This window comes from Trachypithecus francoisi, unplaced genomic scaffold (assembly GCF_009764315.1).
Source record: "Trachypithecus francoisi isolate TF-2019V2 unplaced genomic scaffold, Tfra_2.0 Lachesis_group6, whole genome shotgun sequence".
NCBI lineage: Eukaryota > Metazoa > Chordata > Mammalia > Primates > Cercopithecidae > Trachypithecus > Trachypithecus francoisi.
The window spans coordinates 75,124,234-75,145,838 of record NW_022681471.1 but is presented as its reverse complement, the minus strand read 5'-3'; the positions used below and the strand labels follow the sequence as shown (position 1 = coordinate 75,145,838).

At 37.3% G+C, this 21,605-nt stretch overlaps 1 protein-coding gene across 3 annotated transcripts in view; it reads right to left on the bottom strand.

Annotated features, from left to right (window-relative positions):
* Positions 1-21,605, bottom strand: part of OPHN1 (oligophrenin 1) — a 400,049-nt gene that overhangs the window by 61,162 nt on the left and 317,282 nt on the right. For all 3 annotated transcript variants that reach the window (XM_033200949.1, XM_033200948.1, XM_033200947.1), the window contains exons 16-18: positions 11,201-11,285; positions 5,286-5,344; positions 3,958-4,063 (exon numbers count right to left, since the gene is read on the bottom strand). In XM_033200949.1, the coding sequence (XP_033056840.1) occupies positions 3,958-4,063; positions 5,286-5,344; positions 11,201-11,285 (250 nt within the window). The remainder of the gene's footprint in view (positions 1-3,957; positions 4,064-5,285; positions 5,345-11,200; positions 11,286-21,605) is intronic.

Genomic DNA, 21,605 nt, shown 5'->3' with positions numbered 1-21,605 from the left:
ATACTCTTTTACCCAACAGTTTTGATTCATGTCTAAAACAGACCACTTAGATAGCAAACTAATGATTTTTCTAATTCTGTCATTCCTCCTATGTTTATTAGCTGGTATTCTTTCTGCAATAAAGAGCTTTCCTTCCTCTACCTACCTACAAGAATTTTGTTTTTCAACATGTAATAATCAAATACATTATTTATTGTTACTGATGTTCAGGTTGACTCAAACATCATCGGTGTCAGCCCTTTCAAGGTTTCTACGTCCTCTGGACATGACACTATTAGTGTGATTCCATTCTTTCTTGCTTGGTGGTACTGTTTATCCAAGACTAACCTTGTATTTTCCTTGCTCCAGACATGGAATCAGCCATTTCTCTAAGCACCCCTGATTCCTTTGAAAAGGAAATGCTATTTAAAAACAAAAAACTGGGTACTAAGTGTATTCACTTCTTTTTGGGTAGAATTCCTTCAAGACTGATTCAGTGAATAAAGTCTTTTCTTCTTGTTGCTTTCTCTTTAAATCATGAATTCATATTAACATTCTTAATTTAATTTTAATGTTAAAAAATTTTTCCTCATGTCTTTAATTTTATATCTGTATCTCTTTTGCACACTATAAAGCTTAGCTTGTGATAACATTAACATATTTACTTTTTTGCTTTATCTTCATAAGATGTATGTGTGTTTCAAGTTAAATTATATTACTACTATTAATAAACCTACTGAGTGATGCTTAAAATTTTGCTCTTCTTGTTTCTAGAGTACATCTCATTAAGGATGAGTCACAGGACTGTGTTGACACGTTAGTTGAAATAATGGCTTTCTCTCTGTAATTATGCTATCAAGTTGATAAACACTTAGGTTCATTAAATTCATTTGCTTTTATTGGTGTTCAATTTTATGGTTTATAATTTTTGATTTAATTTTATTTTTTGGATATGTAGAACATTAATATGGCTTAATAGTCATAAGTATATAAGGAGGTATACTCAGAGGAATCTAGCTCTTATCCCTATCCCCTCCTCCCTACTTACCACACCTATCCACTATAATAACCACTTTCATTAGTTTATTTTTATAACACGTTTATTGAAATATATTTTACATATCATAAAATTCACCTTTTTAAAGGTTTAAAATTAAATGGTTTTTAGTATATTCACGAAACCGTGCAACTGTCACCCTTTATATAATTCCAGACATTTTCATCATTCCAAAAAGAAACCTCATACTCATTATCAATTACTCCCCATTACTTCTCACATCCCCACTTCCCAGACCTTGCCAACAACTCATCTACTTTCTTTCTCTATAGCTTTGTCTATTCTGAACACTTCATATAAATGGAATCATATATGTACTTTATGTACTTTTGTGTCTTGTTTTTTTCACTTAGCATAATGCTTTTGGTGTTTATCCATGTTGTGACATGTATCAGTACTTCATCCTTTTTATGGCTGAATAATATTCCATTGCCTGTATACCACATTTTGTTTACCTATTCATTAGTTAACAGACATTTGGGTTGTTTCTACGTTTCAACAACTATGAAATAATGCTGCTATGGACATTTGTGTACAAGATTTTGTGTGGACACATGTTTTCATTTATCTTAGGTATATACCTAGGAGTGGAATTGCTGGATGTATGACAACTCTACATTTAACTTTTGGAGTCATTAGTTTTTTAAAATTTATCTTAGTGTATGCTTCATTTGACAAAATTTTTTAAACGTGTGTGTATTCTTACATATTCTTATTTTCCTCTTTTTTCTTACAAAATAAAAGCTAGCATATTATAAACCTTGTTGTATAGTTTGAAATTTTTTATGTTATTGCTTGTTTTATGTGCTGGAAAATTGTAATATAGCCCAGAAAATCACTACAAAACAAAGTTCAGAGAGATCTTCCTCATTCTTTTCTTAAATTACTGCATAATACTACATTGTTTAATACATCCTTATTTACTCGACTAGTCCCCTATTTTCAGATATTTGTGTTGTTTCCGATCTTTTGCTTTTGAAAATTGTGCTGCAATGAGAAACCTTGTGCATGTGTTGTTTGTATTTGTGGAGGTGTATCTTTAGAGTATATGCCTTAAAAAAAAAAAAAAAGCTAAAATATCATATATCCTGTTTTACCCTGTTTTGCCGGGTCAAAGGATAACCAAATGTTTAGATTTTTTAGGTATTGTCAAATCCCCTCTTCTGGAACCATACTGCATTAACACAATAAATGTGTTAGAGGACAGTTTCCCCACAGTCTCATTAATAAGCATTAGGATTTGTCCATAAATGGTAGCTCAGTATAGGTTTAGTTTGTATTTTTGTTACTATGAGTGAGCTTGAGCATATTACCACATATTTAAGAGTATTTGCCATTCTATTTCTGTGATTTATTTGTTCATGTCTTCTTTCGATTTCAAGATTTTGAGGACTAAGATTCTTAAAGTAAGCCAAGCAGCCAGCCTTTGGGCAGATAGAAGCAGGCACCCTGACGCTCACTAAGCAAGGGCATCCTCAATTGAGTCCTTGGCTCTTGTCACATGTTGAGACTCTCAGAAAGTCAGAGCTGAAAAAACTCTTTGAGATTAACTGCTTCAGTCCCTTCATGTTATAGATGCACAAACTTGTGGCCCAGAGAGTGGAAGGAACTTTCTCTAGGTCACACAGCATATTTGTGACAGATCTGGAACTTGGACTCAAAGACTCCTCCAGGGCAACTTTAAATTAACATGCAAATAGCTTCTTTGCTGATTTTTGTACATTTACTGAGATTATCACAAACTAATTTTTGGAGACCAGATGCCTCTTAATGTTCTCCATTAGCTCAAATTGCAAACACTGGCAATAAATATAAAAGCCATCCTCTTTTGTTAATTCTGCTTATTATCTACATCAGTGTCCACAATATTCATTTGCTATAGAAGTGTAGAAAACAGTCTTTGAAAGTCAGAGCTGAATCAGATCTTGGAGATCTCACGTATAATAGGAAAACTCGAGGTCCTGATAGGCAAAGCACTCAGGATTTATTACAGCAGGAGGCCAAAAGAGTCATTAACCTGGAAACTCACCTTCATTAAAGGCTTCAAGTTTGGTGTTTCAGAGCCTCTCCAAATGAGGTTAAAATGTATCATTACTGCATCTTTTGAGTGTGCAGACAACTGCATTTGATAAATATACACTTAAAATACGTTACAATTTTTTAAGCTTATTTTCACTTTTTTTTACTGTTTAACATACCAAGAGAGGCCTTAAGAGTGACCTGTCCCTGGACACAAAATGAACTAATATCAGAAAGCAGAAATGAAACTAGAGCCCAGGTCTGCTGGTTCCTGGACAGAATGCTTTCTGCCTTTTTTTAAGCCAAGTAAATTCATCTTGATTCACAATATTAAATCCTCTGGCCAGGAAGCACCACTGTGGGACACATGTGCCCCTTTCACCTGCCTATCTCAGTGCCTGTCACCAGGACTATTCTCCAGGATCCCGCTGTCTGCTACTGCCAGCCACACCAGGGCAAGAAGTTGACCAGAATCTTAACAAAAAGTCCCATTTCTTGAGAGCCTCTCATGTGACATGCATTTTACCTGTGTTCATCCTAATCCACACAACTGGCCTTCATTATAGGGATTGTGCAGATGACCAAACAGACTCAGAGAGGTTTGCCTAAGATTATACAGCAAATAAGTTGGAGAGCTTCAATTCAACCCCAGGCTCATCTGACGGCAAAGCCCACTCTACCTTGCTGTTACCTTTCAACTGAGACAACCCACATCCATGAAGACTCTAAGAGGATATGTACATGGGTCAAGGCAAAACAGCCTTCCTCACAGAGCATTCAGCCTTCCAAGGAAGCACTTACGGGCTGGGGCTGAAAGAGCTGAGAGGCAGCTTCTGTGTAGTTCAACCACATGGGACAGTTGTCTAATAGAAACTTTTTCTGAAAATCCAGTAGTTACTTACTTGACCAAATGTCTTATCAGAAGTTCCAGCATCTCTCGGTTCTTTTCTGGTAGCTTGTATACCAGGGAGTGAATAGCTCCTAGGCGGTAATCCAGGTTATCAGACTCTGAGAGATAAGAGTAAGAGATAAATGGTTTGGCTTTCTGGGCAACTGGATTGAGCAAATTCTCACATATATATGCGCGTGCGCACACACACACACACACACACACACACACACAGATTTGGAGAAAGACAACCAGAGACACAGAGAGACAGAGAGACAATCAATGAGATGAAAAGACACAGAGATAAATAGGCACTGAAATACAATAAAAATTAAAGACCCAGAAACAAAGACAAAGACACAAAGAGAGAGAGAAAGAAAAAAGGCAGAGAGAGAGAGAAAAAAAAAACACACACACTAAGAAACAGGTCTAAAAAGATGTAGAAAACAGAAGATAGAAAAGAAAAGAAGGATGAGAAGAGAAGACTGTCTCAGAGGGAGTCAGAACTCCGGGCACAGCAGGTTGTTCCTGAAGTCTCACAGATAAGCTTCCAGCTGGAAGCCTATTCCCATCCACCTTCCTTGTGGTACTGAGAAGTGTGCTGCTGCCTCTGGATTCCTATTAAAATCACTGAGAGCTCAGAAGTAAAGAACAAAGCTCCCTGTTTCAACAAAGACCCATTATGATGTTAAGTCCCCTGAATCTTTATCCCCTACACCACACAGGATACGATACAGAATATGATGCAGAACCTCCATGTTGAGGTGGAGAGGGGCACTCACACAGTGGCCACAGCCAAAACTTTCAATGCTTCTTTAATCGCCAACTTTTGGGGGTAATTCTATATGCCTTATTTCCTATGTACTAACGTCCTCTCCCTCAGTTTTCTCATCTAGAAAATCTGATGCTAGCACTAACAGATTAAGAACAATGGTTCACAACACAATAGAAGAGCATTTGAACAGGCAAAATGCTGAAGGAAGTTGAAACGGCAACTGTCGTGTAACCATTTTGCTGTCCCCTGGTAATGTGAGCCAATGTTCTTGTCCTGATGGAAGAGGCAATGAATACATATATAAATAAAGTCTTTATATTCATCACAACCCTCAAGTTAACCAATTTTCTCAAGCCTACTTAAGTAACACTAATTATGAAAAATAATAGAACTCTTGAGTTAGACAGCAAGCAAGAATACTTTCATTTGGCAGTTGAGTAAAATTTGTGTATGTGTTTTACGTTTCTGTGCCTTCAATCACTTCCCCTCAAACAATTTTCAAGGTTTATTACAGTAAACATTAAGAAACTAGGACAACACAGTTAATTAGTAACATAAACACTTACTGGCAGCAGAGACCAGCTCTTTGTGAAGCCTATAGGTCATGACAGGTTCAGAAAGATTCCTGAAATGAATGAAAATTGTCAGTTGCTTTGGGAATAAAGCAGCTGGATATTGGATTCTTAGTTCTGGGGACAGCAAGGCTGAAGTTCCTGAGCCCTACAGCTTAGTGGGATTATATACATTTTTCTCTTCACCTGAAGCTTCCTCAGGGGAGTCCAAGTTGCTAGTAATTCAACAAAAGACCTGCAAAAGCATGGGCTGAGCCCTCTAGCAAGGTCTCCAACTAGCTCGCAAAAGTGAAAAGAGGCACAAATCAGTCCCACAAAATTCCAGAGGGGACCCGTTCTGAATGCTACCATGAATCCCTTACAATTTGATAGATCCTTAGAATTTCCAAAGTGCTTTTGCAATTGTCCTCCCAATTGATTCTTCCAATAATCCTGTGAGGCGGAGCAGTTATCCAAATTCCCATTTATGGGAGGAGGAAACTCAGGCTCAAATGGGTTTACTCATTTAATCAAAAAACACTGACTGAGCATCTACTTGTACCTGGCATTGTGCCAGGTATTGGGGATCTGGAGATGAAAAGAAACAGTCCAAACTTCCAAGGAGATAATAGTTTAGTAGAAAAGAGCACCATACATAAAACTTGCAATGCAGTGGGACAAGTATGATGATAAAATAAAGATACATGGTAGGTGGCTCTGAGGAAGTAAATAATCAACTAATAATTATAAGAAAAGCAAACTCTGTACTGCTCTAAGTGATTTACATGTATTAACCCACTTAAACCTCATATCAACTCTGTGAGGTAGGTACCATTTCCAGTTTATAGATGAGGAAACTGAGGCCTAGAGAAGTTAAAAACTCATCCAAAATTACACAGCTAATAAGTGGTAGAAGCAGGAAGTCTGTCTCCTGAGTCCATGCTCTTAATTACTATACTATACTGCCTGCCACTGTTGTTACTGTAGTAATTCAAGCAAAAGATAATAAAAGACAAACAGAGGGGCTAGTCGTGGTGGCTGACATCTGTAATCCCAGCACTTTGGGAGGCCAAGGCAGGAGGATCACTTAAGCCCAAGAGTTCGAGACCAGTCTGGACAACTTAATGAGACCCCCTACCTCTTTAAAATAACATAAAAACAGTAGCTGGGCATAGTGGTGCGTGCCCGTAGTCCAGACTACTAAAGGGGCTGAGATGGGAGGACTGCTTGAACCTGAGAGAGAGAATGGTGTGGTGGGAGGGCAAGCCTGCAATGAGTCATGATCACAACACTGCATTCCAGCCTGGGTGACAAAGCATAGAAAGAATAGGTGAGGAGAGTGTTTTGAAAAATATTGAAGAAAGAACTCCTTTGATTGGGTATGATGGCGAGGGAGCAATTTGGTTTGGGTGAATGAAGAGAAAAAGAGTTGATTAAGAGGGAAGTAGAGATGCTAAGTCAGGGAAACCTCAGGAAGGAGATGTCTACTAAGAAGTTGGATGCAGGGCTCTGCTAGATTAGAGAAGCAGATGTGAAAATCAGGAACCTAGAGAACAGACGATGAAACCACAAGAACAGATGCCACTTCTCCAGGGGAGCTGGCAAACTGGCAGTCAAACAGCTACATGAGGCCTTCTGATATTTCTTCTTTGTCCAGCACAGTGTATAAAAGTGAAATGGAATTGAATCAATTATCAAAATATTTTAAAATGAGATATTTCATATACAAATCCATATCCCCTGTCTCTGTTTAAAAATTGCATTGGGGAGTTATACATGATATAAATGATGAATTGATGGGTGCTGACGAGTTGATGGGTGAAGCACACCAACATGGCATAAGTATACATATGTAACAAACCTGCACGTTATGCACATGTACCCTAGAACTTAAAGTATAATAAAAAAATAAATAAATAAATAAAAATGCAAAGATCTGGCTCTATTGGTTCTTTGTAGAAGTAAACAACACTGCTGTTTGTATGTAAACAAAGGGCTTGTCATGCAAATAAAGGTTCAATGTGCAAAGTGTTTAATGTGAAAATAGTCTACTTCACTCAGTTTTATTTCCTGGTCCCTGTGGATATTTCAGTTTTCAGTCATTCTACTATAGTAAAATAAGTAGAGAGCCCTGGAAAATACCAAGTAGAAAGCCCATAAAGGAGATTGACAAAAATGACCAGAGGTTAGAGAAAAACAAAAAGCAAGTGATTCAGCAGAATCCAAAACAGAAGAAAGTATCAAAGAAGGCTTGTTAACAACTTCAAATGTTACAAAAAGGTCAAGTAAGGTAAAGACTGACAACTGTGCTTTGTGTGCAGCATTGAGGGTATCCCTGGTGACCCTGGCAAAAGCAGCTTCACTGGAGCAGAGGGGGTAAGAGTTAGAGTACAATGAGTTAAGAAGGAACTGGGGAGTTAAGAAGTACAGACCGGGAGTGTATATTACTTGACACAGAAGCTTGGCTGATGTCGACAAAAAGAGTGAAACTGTGTACAATATTTTAAGAGATTTATTCTGAGCCAAATATGAGTGACTATGGCCTGTGACACAGCCCTCAGGAGGTCCTGAGAACTTGTGCCCAAGGTGGTCAGGGTACAGCTTGGTTTCCTATGTTTTTAGGGAGGCATGAGGCATCAATCAAATACATTTAAGAAATAAACCGGTTTGGTTCAGAAAGGCAGGACAACTCAAAGTGGGGGGCTTCCAGGCTATAGGGAAATTTAAACATTTTCTGGTTGACAATTGGTTGAGTTTATCTGACGACCTGGGATCAGTGGAAAGGAATGTTCAGGTTAAGACAAAGGACTGTGGAGACCAAGTTTTATTGTGCAGAGGAATCTCTCAGATACCAGACTTTAGAGAGAGCAGGTTGTAAAATGTTTCTTATTAGACCTAAAAGGGCACCTGGCTCTTAGTTGATTATCTCCTGGATCTGGAAAGAAATGAAGGAAAACAATGGGGGAAGGGGATTCTCTATAGAATGTGGATTTTTCCCACAAGAGACTTTGCAGGGCAATTTCAAGGTATGGCAAGAAAATATATTTTGGGGTAAAACATTTTCATTTTTTTCCTATGTTATGCCAGAGTCAGATGGAAAGTAAGTCATGATATACAGGGTTAAATAAAATCCATCCGATGAGAATTTATGGCTTGGAGGGCACGACTCCCCAACCCCTTAGAAAGGAATTGGGCAAGATAAAAAAAAAATCAGAGCTTAGTCCTCACTCAGAAGGGGTAAAGTATCCCATTAGGCAATCTTGTTTAAAGTTCCAGGCTCTAACTATCATCTGTATGGTTAATGAACACCAAATTTTAGTTCAAGCCATGAGCTCATCACTGAGTTTCAGACCTATGTATTCAATTGCCTGCTTAATATTGTGCCCTGATTTCTTCAAAGGTACCCAAAGTTGATATATCCAAATCCAACTTATTGCCTCCCTCAAACTTAGTCTTCTTGTGTTTCTCAAATCAGTAAATGCATGACCATCATTTGGTTGCATGGGCCAGAAACATGGAAGTCACCTTTTTGTCTCCCTATCCCTAATCCTCATATCCAACTCATCAATTTTACTTCTCAGATCTCTTGAATATGCTTATTTCTAGGAATATCTACTGCTACTCCCTAGTCCAAGCATGAGCATCATCTCTTGCCTGGAAGACAGCCATAGCCTGCTGATTTACACACCTCTGCCCATTTTATATCACTGTAATCTAATCGCCATACTTTTTTTTTTCAAAATACAAATCTCAGTATGCACCTCTTGTTTAAAATCTTTCAATATATTCCCATTACTTTTAAGATAAATTTAGACTCCAATTTTTAAAAGATCCTTTAAAGCCCTGAATGATACGGCCCTTACATACCTCTCCCTCCCTCTCTACACTCAATACTCCCCCTATACTGATTCATGTAGTTTCTTGAAGGGGCCTTCCTCCCTCCTGCCTCAAGTCTTCACATATTCTGTCTGGAGCCCAACTCCCACTGAGTTGATTCCAACTCACAGTTCAAACCTCAGTTTAAACCAAAATGGGTGACATCTTCCTATTAAATGCCTTCATAGCATGTTATACCTTTCCTTCAGAGTACTTATTAGAGTTTATTATATTTGTATGATTATTTGTCTTCTGACTGTCCCCTTTACTAGAATAAGTTCTTTAAGGTCAGAGACCATATCTATACAAAACTGCCTAGTGCCTAACATCACACTTGGCACAGAGCAAGCAGTCAGAATATTTTTACTGAATCATTTAGTGATTTAAAGATGTATGTGGCTGGAGCATAATTACATGCTGGGAAAAAGAGCCAGTTGAATGAGAGAGGATAAAAATAGAGGAGAGAGAAGGGATGATTTCTAGAGGACTTCTCTTGAAAGGTTAGAGATAAGGGGTGATTTAGTTACCTAGAACAGAGGGTGGAGACCTGCCCTGGAACACAGCTATCTTTGAGAACTCTAAAGGGTATTTACTGGCTGGTGTATATTACAGAACCATGGATGAGTCTCAAGAACAAATATCACTTACTGGGGTGCTGCCCACTCACACTTTCAGGTTGGACCCACTCATCTTTGAAAAGGGCCACACTGCCTATTATAGGATGAGCTGGGAATAATGCAATGTGGGGAAGGCCTTACAAATCTAAGAAAATGTTGAGACTCCTTTGAAGGAAGCTACAGATACAGAATCACTTATTCCCACTATTCTCATCACAACAAGTCTTCTTAAAGTATTCATAACAGATTGATCTCTGTCTTTATTAAATTACCAAGCCATTCAAAGAAGGCCAAAGCTCCTGGGATAGGGCGCAGGAGAAGAAGATGCCCCAGTGCCAGGGGCCTTATAAGTCAGAGACACTTAGATTTAAAAAATACAAGCTGGGATCATGGCTAATACTTAATGGAGAAAGTGGTGCACCTTGGTTTCCCCATCTGCAAAATGAGTCAAGTACCACCTAGTACACTCGGTTAATGGGAGAAGAAAACAATGACACTATCAGTGTAAACAACCAGCCACAGCCTAGTACAGAATAAACCCTCCAATAACAGTTATTTTCTTCATCAGCAGATGAACATTGAAAGAACATTCAAATTTATGGAAAGCTCTAGATGATGCTACAGTAGCAAAACATTTAACAGTAATATCTGAAACCCAATGTATTTTGGATTAATGAGATTTCCCAGAGCTTATGTATCAATCTTAATGGCTCGAGAACACAATCATTGAAAAGAAGAGGCTTTCGCACATAAAGCATGATACATACTATGAGACATAAAGAGTGGTAAGAAATCAATGTGTTTAAAAATATATATGTCTCAAACACCTTTTGCATAATATAAATTTATGCCAATAAACTGAATAATATATTCATCAATATTGCACATTCCCAAATTTTGTTGGTGAGCTAACTTTTTTCCATACTGCTGACAGTTCATTTAGCTCCAACATTATTACAGTTGTATTTCTTGGTTTTTATTTCCATTATCTGGATTAATACATGATATGTAGCACATCACACATATAGACCATTTTTGCCCCAATGCAATTTGATGTTTCAAAATGGGTATTATCCTCTAAAACATGTTAGCCACGCTGAATAGTCCCAGCTCCTGATTCTACTAGTGAATCCATCATGACATCACTCTATCTGTGAAGAGCAAAACATACTCAGTTATTTCAAGTGCATGATTTTTGAACATAATCTTTTTAGCCTTTTTTCAACAACAATTCTATTATTTTTATGCTTCTCCTGCTTAAACTCTCAGATTTAAAAAATAGTCTTTGCACATTCTTGGCCAGAAATCATCTTCACATGTTTTTTCTTAAGCAATTCTATCCAACCTCCTGCAACTGAGACCACATTAACTCCACTCAACACCCAGAGAAATTTCACCAACTATGAAAAGCAAACTACCAATTCAAATCAGGCATACCTGAGGTAGAATTTCAAGGAACTGGTGATTGTCTTAATGTCCCAGTCACTATTATGAAAATCAACATCTCCTGGGCATTTAGGATCTATTTGAGAAAAGTAAACAAAAACCAAAAGTTAATCATCAAAAACATCTTACATTTTCCCTCTTTTAAAAGAAAAACAAAGTATATTACCCTAAGTAGTTTTTAAGAGATCAAAACTTTAGAAGAAGCAAATCTTTGATGTTTCAAAAACATGACTGCATTCTGGTCTACCATATAAGGAATAAGAAAGTAATCTATCCAATTCACACAACAAGAAAAAACTGAACAAACAAAATCAACTCTTTTTAGATTCATCAGATAACTGGGGTCATAGGGTAAATGGCTGCCCCCAGAAGTGAGGAGATAGAGAGAACCAATCTTATTGTAACAGAAGCCCAGGAGTAGAAAACTCCTTGGGAACCAGCACTGGGATAGGATAACCTAACCTGTAATTTACAAATTGCTAAAGGCTTAATATGTTTGGATTTGAGAGGTAAAAACTCCAATGGCACCCAGTCCAAAAGGGGCTCCCACACTTTTGTGAATTTTACCTATAGGAGTCCTATCAAGTTTTGATGGTGAAAAATCCCCCCATGCTTCCAGCAGTGGGGAAAGATAAGTAGTCATTTAAAAATATTCACAGACCCTTCTCTTCTTCTTAAAAAGGTCTTCCCTCAAGAGAAACTATTTTTACCAGATCATAACCTCCTGCAGTTTTATCAGAACCTAAGTGAGCGAGGTGAAGGGAAATACCAAATTCCAGACCCAATTTGCCTTCCAGTCTCTCCCAAGAGGGGAAAAAAAATCCTGAGAAGAACTTAAGTAAGTCACAGGCCAGGGGCACAGCTCACTAAAAGACAGAGACATAATCTTATAGAAGACTTCCCCACCCATGACACCTTACCACCGTATCAACTGGGCTCATATGTAACTACAGAAATATGACTAAAAGAATTGTGCTTCTCAGATGATATTTAAGTCTTTAGGCAAAACCAAAAATAACAGAAGAGGCAAAAACAAGAACATCAGAGCAATGTTTAGCCTCTATCAGTTGCATTTCTATATACTAACAATGAACTATTTGAAAAAAAATTCAAAAACAATCCCATTTACAATAGTATTAAATAAAGAAAAGCTTAGGAATAAATTTAGTAAAGGAAGTGAATAACTGCTACACTAAAAACCATAAAACACTGATAAAACAAACTGAAGACACAAATAAATGAAAAAATAGTCCATGTTCATGGATTAGAAGAACTAATCTTGTTAAAATGTCCATACTTCCCAAAGCGTTCTCCGGGTTCAATGCAATTCCTATCAAAATTCCAAGGTCATTGTTCACAGAAATAGAAGATAATCATAAAATTCATATGAAATGACAAAAGATCCTGATAGTCAAAGCAATCTTTAGCAAAAGGAACAAACATGAAGGTATCACACTCTCTGACTTCAAAATATATTATGAAGTTATATATGAAGTTATTATAATCACAACAGCATAGTACTAGCATAAAATCAGACCAATCAACCAATGGCACAGAATAGAAAATCCAGACATAAACCTAAGTACTTAGAGTTAATTGATTTTTTGACAAAGGTGCCAAGAACACTCAATGGGGAAAGGATACTCTATTCAGTAAATGGTGTTGGAAAAACTGGATATCCTCATACAGAAGGAAATTGGACCCTATCTTACAGTGTACAAAAATCAACACAAAATGAATAAAGATTTAAATGTCAGACCAGAAACCATAAAACTAATACAAGAAAACATAGGTGAAAAGCTCCATGACATTTATCCAGGCAATGATTTCTTGGATCAGACTCTAAAGGCACAAGCAACAAATGCTAACATAGACAAATGGAATTGCACCAAACTAAAAAGCTTCTGCAAAGAAATGGAAACAACACAGTGAAGGGACAACCCACGGATTGGGTAAAAACAATGGCAAACCATAAATCTGATAAGGGGCTGATATCCAAAATATAGAAGTAACTCAAACAACTAAATAACAAGAAAACAAATAACCCAAGCAAAAAATGGGTAAGAAAATATGAGCAAAAATTTCTCCTAAAAAGAGATACTGGAATATGTGTACTTGAGAAAGAGAGAGTGCAGCAGTTGTGAGACACGGCATTGAATCCCATGCTACCCTGTCACACAGAAGAAAGCAAAATCAGGCTGAACTCAGCGAAGGACAACCCACACAGGAAACATTTAAACCAGCCCTAGCTAGAGAGGAATCACACATCCCAGTTCTAAGCCTTGACACGGCAGGTTAAAGTGCTCTGGGTCCCTAAATAAACTTGAAGGGCACTCTAAGCCACAAGGACTGCAACTCTTATATTAGTCCTAGTGTTGAACTGGGCTCAGAGCCAGTGAACTTGCGAGGCATGCAACCTACTGAGACACCAGCAATGGTGGCTATGGGAGTCCTTGCACCACCCCATACAGCACACCTCAAGGCTCCAAAAGAGACCCCTTCCTTCTGCTTGGGGAAAAGAGGGGGCAAGAGTAAAGAGGACTTTGTCTTGCATCTTGTATACCAGCTCAGCCACAGTAGCCTAGGGCACTCATCAGAGTCCTAAGGCCCCTTTTCCAGACCCTAGCTCCCAGACATTTCTACACACACCTGGGGCCAGAAGGGAACCCACTGCCTTGAATGGAAGAATCCAGTGTTGGCAGGACCCATCACATGCTGACTAAAGAACCCTTGGACCCTAAATAACCAGAAGCAAAACCCAGATAGTACTCATTGGGCCTTAGATGAAACTTTGTGGGCTTCAGGTATGACTCAACACATTCCCAGCTGTGGTAGCTCTGGGGAGAGACTCCTTCTGCTTCAGAAAAGTAGAGGGAAAAGTAAAAGTGGACTTAAAAAGTAAAAGGAGAAAGTAAGGAAAGAAAAGAAGAGTCTCTGCCTAGTAATCCAGAGAAGTCTTCCAGATCTTATTCAAGACCGTCAAGGTGGTACTGCTACAGATCTGCAAGAACCACAGAATTATTGGGTACGGGATGCTCTCTAATGCAGATATGGCTTGGATCAAAACACTCAAGTCCTTTCAAATATCTGGAAAGCCTTCCCAAGAAGGATAAGTACAAACAAGCTCAGACTAAGAAGACTACACTAACTACTTAACTCTTCGATGCCCAGAAACAGATGAACATTCACAAGCATCAGGACCATTCAAGAAAATATGACCTTCCAAAATGAACTAAATAAGGCATCAGAGACTACTCTTGGAGAAACAGAGGTATGTGACATATAAGACAGAGAAATCAAAATAGCTATTTTGAGAAAACTCAAAGAAATTCAATATAATATAGAAAAGGAATTCAGAATTCTATCACATAAATTTAACAAAGACATTGAAATAATTTTAAAAATCAAGCAGAAACTCTGGAGTTGAAAAATGCAAGTGACATGCAGAAGAATGCATCAGAACCTTATAATAACAGAATTGATCAAGCAGAAGAATTGATGAGCTTGAAGATAGGCTATTTGAAAATACACATTTAGAGGAGACAAAAGAGAAAAGAATGAAAAACAATGAAGCATGCCTACAGGATCTAGAAAATAGTCTCAAAGGGCAAATATAAGAGTTATTGGCCTTAAAGAGGAGGTAGAGAAAGAGACAAGGGTAGCAAGCTTATTCAATGGGACAGTATCAACGACATCAACTTTGAAGTACAAGAAGGTTATAGAACACCAGAGACATTTAACCCAAACAAGAATATCGAAAGGCATTTAATAATCATATTCCTAAAGATCAAGGATAAAAAAAAAGGATCCTAAAAGCAACAAGGGGAAAAGAGACAAGTAACATAAAAAGGAGCTCAAATATGTCTGATAGCAGACTTTTCAGTGGAAACCTTACAGGCCAAGAGAGAGCAGCATGACATAAAGTGCTGAAGGAGAAAAAAACTCTTACCCTAGAATAGTATATCTGGTGAAAATGTCCTTCAAACATGAAGGAAAAATAAAGACTTTCCAAGACGAACAAAAGCTGAGAGATTTCATCAATAGCAGATCTATCTTACAAGATATGCTAAAGAGAGTACTTCATTCAGAAAGAGAAGAACAGTAATAGCACTAATAAATCACCTGAAGATATAAAACTCACTGGTAATAGTAAGTACACAGAAAAACACAGAATATTATAACACCATAACTGTAATGTGTCAACTTCTCTTCAGTAGAAAGACTAAACAATTAACCAATAAAAAATAATAATTCCAACAACTTTTAAAGACATAGAGAGTACAATAAGACATAAATGGAAACAACAAAAAACTGAAAAGTGGGCAGAAAAAATTATGGTGTAAAGTTTTTATTAGTTTTCTTTTTCCTTGTTTATTTATGCTATCAGTCATAAGTTGGCATCAGTTTACAATAATGGGTTATAAGAGAGAATTTGCAAACCTCTTAATAACCTCAAATCAAAAAAGATACAATGGATACACAAAAAATAAAAAGTAAGAAATTAAAATCGGCCGGGCGCAGAGGCTCAAGCCTGTAATCCCAGCACTTTGGGAGGCCGAGACGGGCGGATCACGAGGTCAGGAGATCGAGACTATCCTGGCTAACATGGTGAAAACCCGTCTCTACTAAAAAAAAATACAAAAAACTAGCCGCGCGAGGTGGCGTGCACCTGTAGCCCCAACTACTCGGGAGGCTGAGGCAGGAGAATGGCGTGAACCCAGGAGGCGGAGCTTGCAATGAGCTGAGATCCGGCCATTGCACTCCAGCCCGGGCGACAGAGCGAGACTCCGTCTCAAAAAAAAAAAAAAAAAAAAAAAGAAAGAAATTAAAATCATACCACTAGAGAAAATCTACTTCACTAAAAAGACAGGAAGAAAAGAAGGAAGACAAGACCACAAAACAATCAGAAAACAAATAATAAAATGGGAGGGGGTAAATCATTACTTATCAATAATAACATTGAATATAAATGGACAAAACTCTCCAATCAAAAGACATACAGTAGCTCAATGGATAAAATAATTAGACTCTTGCCTACAAAAAACACATTTATCCTGTAAAGACACACATAGACTGAAAATAAAAGGGTGGAAAAAAGATATTCCATGCCAATGGAAACCAAAAAAGAACAGAGTAGCTACACCTATATTAGAAAAAATAGATTTCAAGACAAAAACTGTAAGAGACAAAGAAGATCATCTGTCTTATAGGACAGATCTCGTATTGATGAAATCCCTCAGCTTTTGTTTGTTGGGAAATATGACCTTCCATATTTATTTCTTTATTTATTTCTCTTTCATGTTTGAAGGACATTTCCACTGGATATACTATTCTACAATAAAAGTTTTTTTTTTTTCCTTCAATACTTTAAATCTTCAGAAGATCATTATGACCCCATAATGATAAAGGGGTCAATTTAGCCAGAGGAAATAACAATTTTAAATGTAATACATCCAATGCTGGAGCACCCAAACATATAAATATTATTAGAGCTACAAGGAGAGGTAGATTTCAATAGAATAATAGCTAAACACTTCAACACCCCCACTTTCAGCATTAAACAGATCTCCCAGACAGAAAATCAACAAACAAGCATTGGACTTAATCTGCACTATGGACCAAATGGATCTAGTAGATATTTACAGAACATTTCATCCAATGGCTACAGAATACACATTCTTCACCTCAGCACATGGAACATTCTCAAGGACAAACCATACGTTAGGTCACAAAACAAGTCTTTTTTTTTTTGAGACAAGGTCTCACTCCACCACTCAGGCTGGAATGCAGTGGCTCACTGCAGTCTCGACCTCACAGGTTCAAGCAGTCCTCCCATCTCAGCCCCGGCTAGTAGCTGGGACTACAAGTGTGTGCCACCACACCTGGATAATTTTTTGTTCATTTAGTAGAGACAGGGTTTCACTATGCTACCCAGGCTGGTCTCGAACTCCTGGACTCAAGCGATCTGCCTACTTCAGCCTCCCAAAGTGCTAGGATTACAGGCGTGAGCAACTGCACCCACCCGTAAAGCAAGTCTTAAAACATTCAAAAACCCCGAAATAATATCAAGCATCTTCTCTGACCACAATGGAAAAAAAAAGCTAGAAATCAATAACAAGAGCAACTTTGGAAACTATATAAACACATGAAAATTAATATCCTCCTGAATGATTAGTGGGCCAATGGCAAAATTAAGAAGAAAACTGAAAATTTTCTTGAAGCAAATGATAATGGAAATGTAATATACTAAAACCTATGGGATACAGTAAAAGCAGTACTAAGACGGAAGGTTATAGCTATAATGCCTACATCAAAAAGAAAAGCTTCAAATAACCTAATGATTCATCTTAAAGAACAAGAAAAGCAAGAGCAAGCCAAACTCCAAATTAGTAGAAGATAATAAATAATTAAGATCAGAGCCGAAATAAAATGAATTTGACATGATAATAAAACAAAAAGATCAATAAAACAAAAAGTAGGTTTTCTGAAAAGATATATAAAATTGACAAACCTTTAGCCAGATTAAGATAAAAAGAGAGAATATCCCAATAAATAAAATCAGAGATGAGAAAGGAGACATTACAACTGATACTGCAGAAATTCAAAGGGTAATTAGTGGCTACTATGAGGAACTATATGCCAATAAATGGGAAAACTAGAAGAAATTCATAAATTCCTAGACACATACAAGCTACCAAGATCGAACCAGGAATAAATCCAAAACCTGAACCGACCAATAACAAGGAACAAGATTGAAGGCATAATAAAAAGTCTAACAGCAAAGAAAAGTCTGGGACCCAATGGCTTTACTGTTGAATTCTACCAAACATTTAAAGAAGAACTAATACTAAACCTACTCAAACTATTCTGAAAAAATAGAGTGGGAGGGAGTACTTCCAAACTCACTCTACAAGGCCAATATTACCCTGATACCAAAACCAGACAAAGATACATCAAACAAACAAACAACAACAAAAAAAAACTATTGGCCATGACCATTGATATATATATATATATACTCAACAAAATACTAGCAAGCCAAATTCAACAAATTTTAAAAATCCTTTATCATGACCAAGTGGGATTTATCTCAGGGATGCAAGGATGGTTCAACATACACAAATAAATCAATACAGTACATCATATCAATAAAATGAAGGACAAAAACCATACAAGAATTTCAATTGATACTGAAAAAGCATTTGATAAAATTCATTATCCCTTCAGGATAAAACCCCTCAAAAATCTGGGTATAGAAAAAACATGACCCTGCCCAAGGCCTGTTCCATTCTCAGTGAAAGTAAACATCAATTTAGCCATGTGTCTGTTAGGATCCCTAATATTCATAAGACACTGTCAACTCCAATTTCAGCTTGATTGTATAGCATGTTGGTCTACATTCATCTGACTAGACGATGATTTGTACATTATAATTACTTCTCAGAGAATAGTAATTCCAGCTTTATAGTCTGTAGTTTTTTTTGTTTTTTTTTTTGTTTTTTTTTTTGAGACAGTCTCTCACTCTGTTGCCCAGGCTGGAGTGCAGTGGTGCAATCTCCGCTCACTGCAACCTCTGCCTCCCAGGTTCAAGCGATTCTCGTGCCTCTGCCTCCTGAGTAGTTGGGATTACAGGTGTGTGCCACCACACCCAGCTAATTTTTGTATTTTTAGTAGAGGTGGGGTTTCACCATATTGGCCAGGATGGTCTTGAACTCCTGACCTCAAGTGATCCACCAGCCTCGGCCTCCCAAAGTGCTGGGATTACAGGCGTGAGTCACTGTGCCCGGCCATAGTCTGTTATTCTTACATACATCTTTGTGACAAGACAGTATTCATACAGGATTACCTGAAGAACATGCAGTCCATCTGTTCCTCTAGGTTGGTCACTGTGAACCACTCTTTTCCACCGAAACACCCTACCTTCTGAATCCGTGGCTCACACAGCAGTGATTATTGGAAGATTTTTAAATTTTTTTACTCATTTGTATCTGAAATTTTTAGGCAAGAACTCACGCTGATATCTTACAAACTCAAATTTGACTCTTGCTTGTCTATAAACCAATCAAAAGAACAAACTAAACAGATTCTTAGGTCTGTGGATCTCATGAAGATAGAGAGCAGATTGGTGAGTATCAGAGGACAGGAAGGGTAGCAGGAGGGAGGATGAAGAAGAAAAAAAGTTTCCTCCATAAAAAGAGTTATTAGGTTTAGGAAAAGTCAGTGTAGTTTAATAGAAGGAAAACTCTCTGAAGAATCAGAATATAGGAATCCCTCTGGAAAAAAGCATTTACAGTGAGAAACACAAGGTTTTAGAACTCGGCTGATAGAAGATGACAATGTGATTAAAAGGTGGCTGCAATGAAATACAAATGATAACGAAGGACAAAAATTATTCTTAGCCTAATAATAAAAGAATACTTTTTTTTTAAGAATACTTCTATAAGCTAATAAAGATCTACTGTGATGTGCTGGTAAATAATGAACAGGTCGACACAGAAGGTGGAGAGTGCTGATTTTAGCATTTGTCAATTTCCATGTGAATCAACCATGGCTGATTTGAAGTGATCAATATAATGTCAATGAATGTGAAGTTGGGAAAATATGTGTACAGTTACACTTTTTGAGCAGGTACCAGCTGCCTCCAACACACCATTGAGTCAATCTCAAATGATCAGCTCATATCACCATTAATGGTGCAATACTAGAAGCTTATGATCAGAAACCAGAAAAGGATGTCTGCTATCACTAGTACTACTTATCATTTGGTCAGAGTGTCTAGAACAATGGTTCTCAAACACAGCTTCTAGAAACATCTGAGAGGCTTTTAAAAATGACAATACCCAGGTTCCCCCTACATCAGGTAAAGCAGAATCTCTGATTCAGGTGAGTCCTGATACTTTTAAAAAAACTCTTCACTGAGTGTAATGAACAGCAAAGGTGGTGAGGAACTGGGTTCTCAATGTAATTTTAAAAAGAAACAAAAACAGAAAAGTTAAATCCATTGGAAAGGAGACAGAATAATCATTATTTACCTATCATATAACTGTCTAACTGAAAAATGCAAGAGAAGCTACCGATACTTTTTTTGTTTTTGTTTTTTTTAGAAAGGGTCTCACTCTGTCACGCAATGGTGTGGTCATGGCTCACTGCAGCCTCAAATTCCTGGGCTCAAGGGCCCCTCATTCCTCTGCTTCTCAACTAGCTAGGACTATAGGCTCGCACCACCATGCCCAGCAATTTTTGTACTTTTTATTTTTGTAGAGATGGGGTCTCATTATGTTGCCCAGGCTGGTCTAGAACTCCTGGGCTCAGGAGATCCTCTCGCATTGGATTCACAAAGTGCTGGGATTACAAGCATGAGCCACCATGCTTAGACCTATTGATAATGTTTTTAACATTAACAAGAAAGCTTGTTAAAATTCCTGGTCAGTGAATGAAGATATAAAAATCATAAGCATCCTATATATTAGTAATAGACACCTCAAAATTGTAATAGAAAAAATAGTGGCACTGTATGTGTATGTGTGTGGGAGACAGAGGAGAGAGGAGAAAGAGTGATTTATTTAAGTCTCAGAAATAATATAAATAAAAGTATTACACACAAAAAGACTTCTGTAAATGAAAAACAAAATTTTGTGATCCTGGATAGAAAGACTAAATATTGCATGTTTCAACTTGATTCCAATTAATTAATAGATTTAGTATAATTGTAGTCAAAATGCCAACAAGCTAATTTTCTGGAATGTGATAAAATAATTCTAAAGTTTACATGGAATAATGAACTAGCAAAATGAGTGAAACATTTTTTTAAACAATAATTGTGGAAACTTCGTGCTACTCAAAAGGAAAATGATTAATGATGTGGCATGGTCATAGTAGTATAAGAATAGTTAGGCCAGTGGAAAAAATGAAATCTCAGGATAAGACCATCGTATAAATGTAAGAACTTAATGTACAATAAAAGCAGCATTTTCAATTGGTGGGAAAAAAGCAGAATTGTTCAAAAAATGGGACATACACAATTAACTATTTGGGAAAAAATAAGTTAGATCTCTATTTCACAACCAAACAACATATTCAATTTCAAGTGCATGGAGGAGATAAAATGTAAAATACAACCACTAAATAATACAAATAAAACATAAGTGAATTTTAATAGGTTATTGGGTTAAGGAATGAATTTCTAAACATATGGAGAAAATAAAGCTTTAAATGCACCCTGGAGCATGCCATGTATATACAGCAAGGGTGACAAGCTCTAAAAACTAGCACAGAGATGACCACTTAAGAGCTGCACTGGGGTCATGATTTGGTTGGGTATGCATTAACTTTGCATCTCAAAAATAAGTCTACAGTCAGGTACCAAATTGCATGAGAGTCACTTGGGCAGATGTTT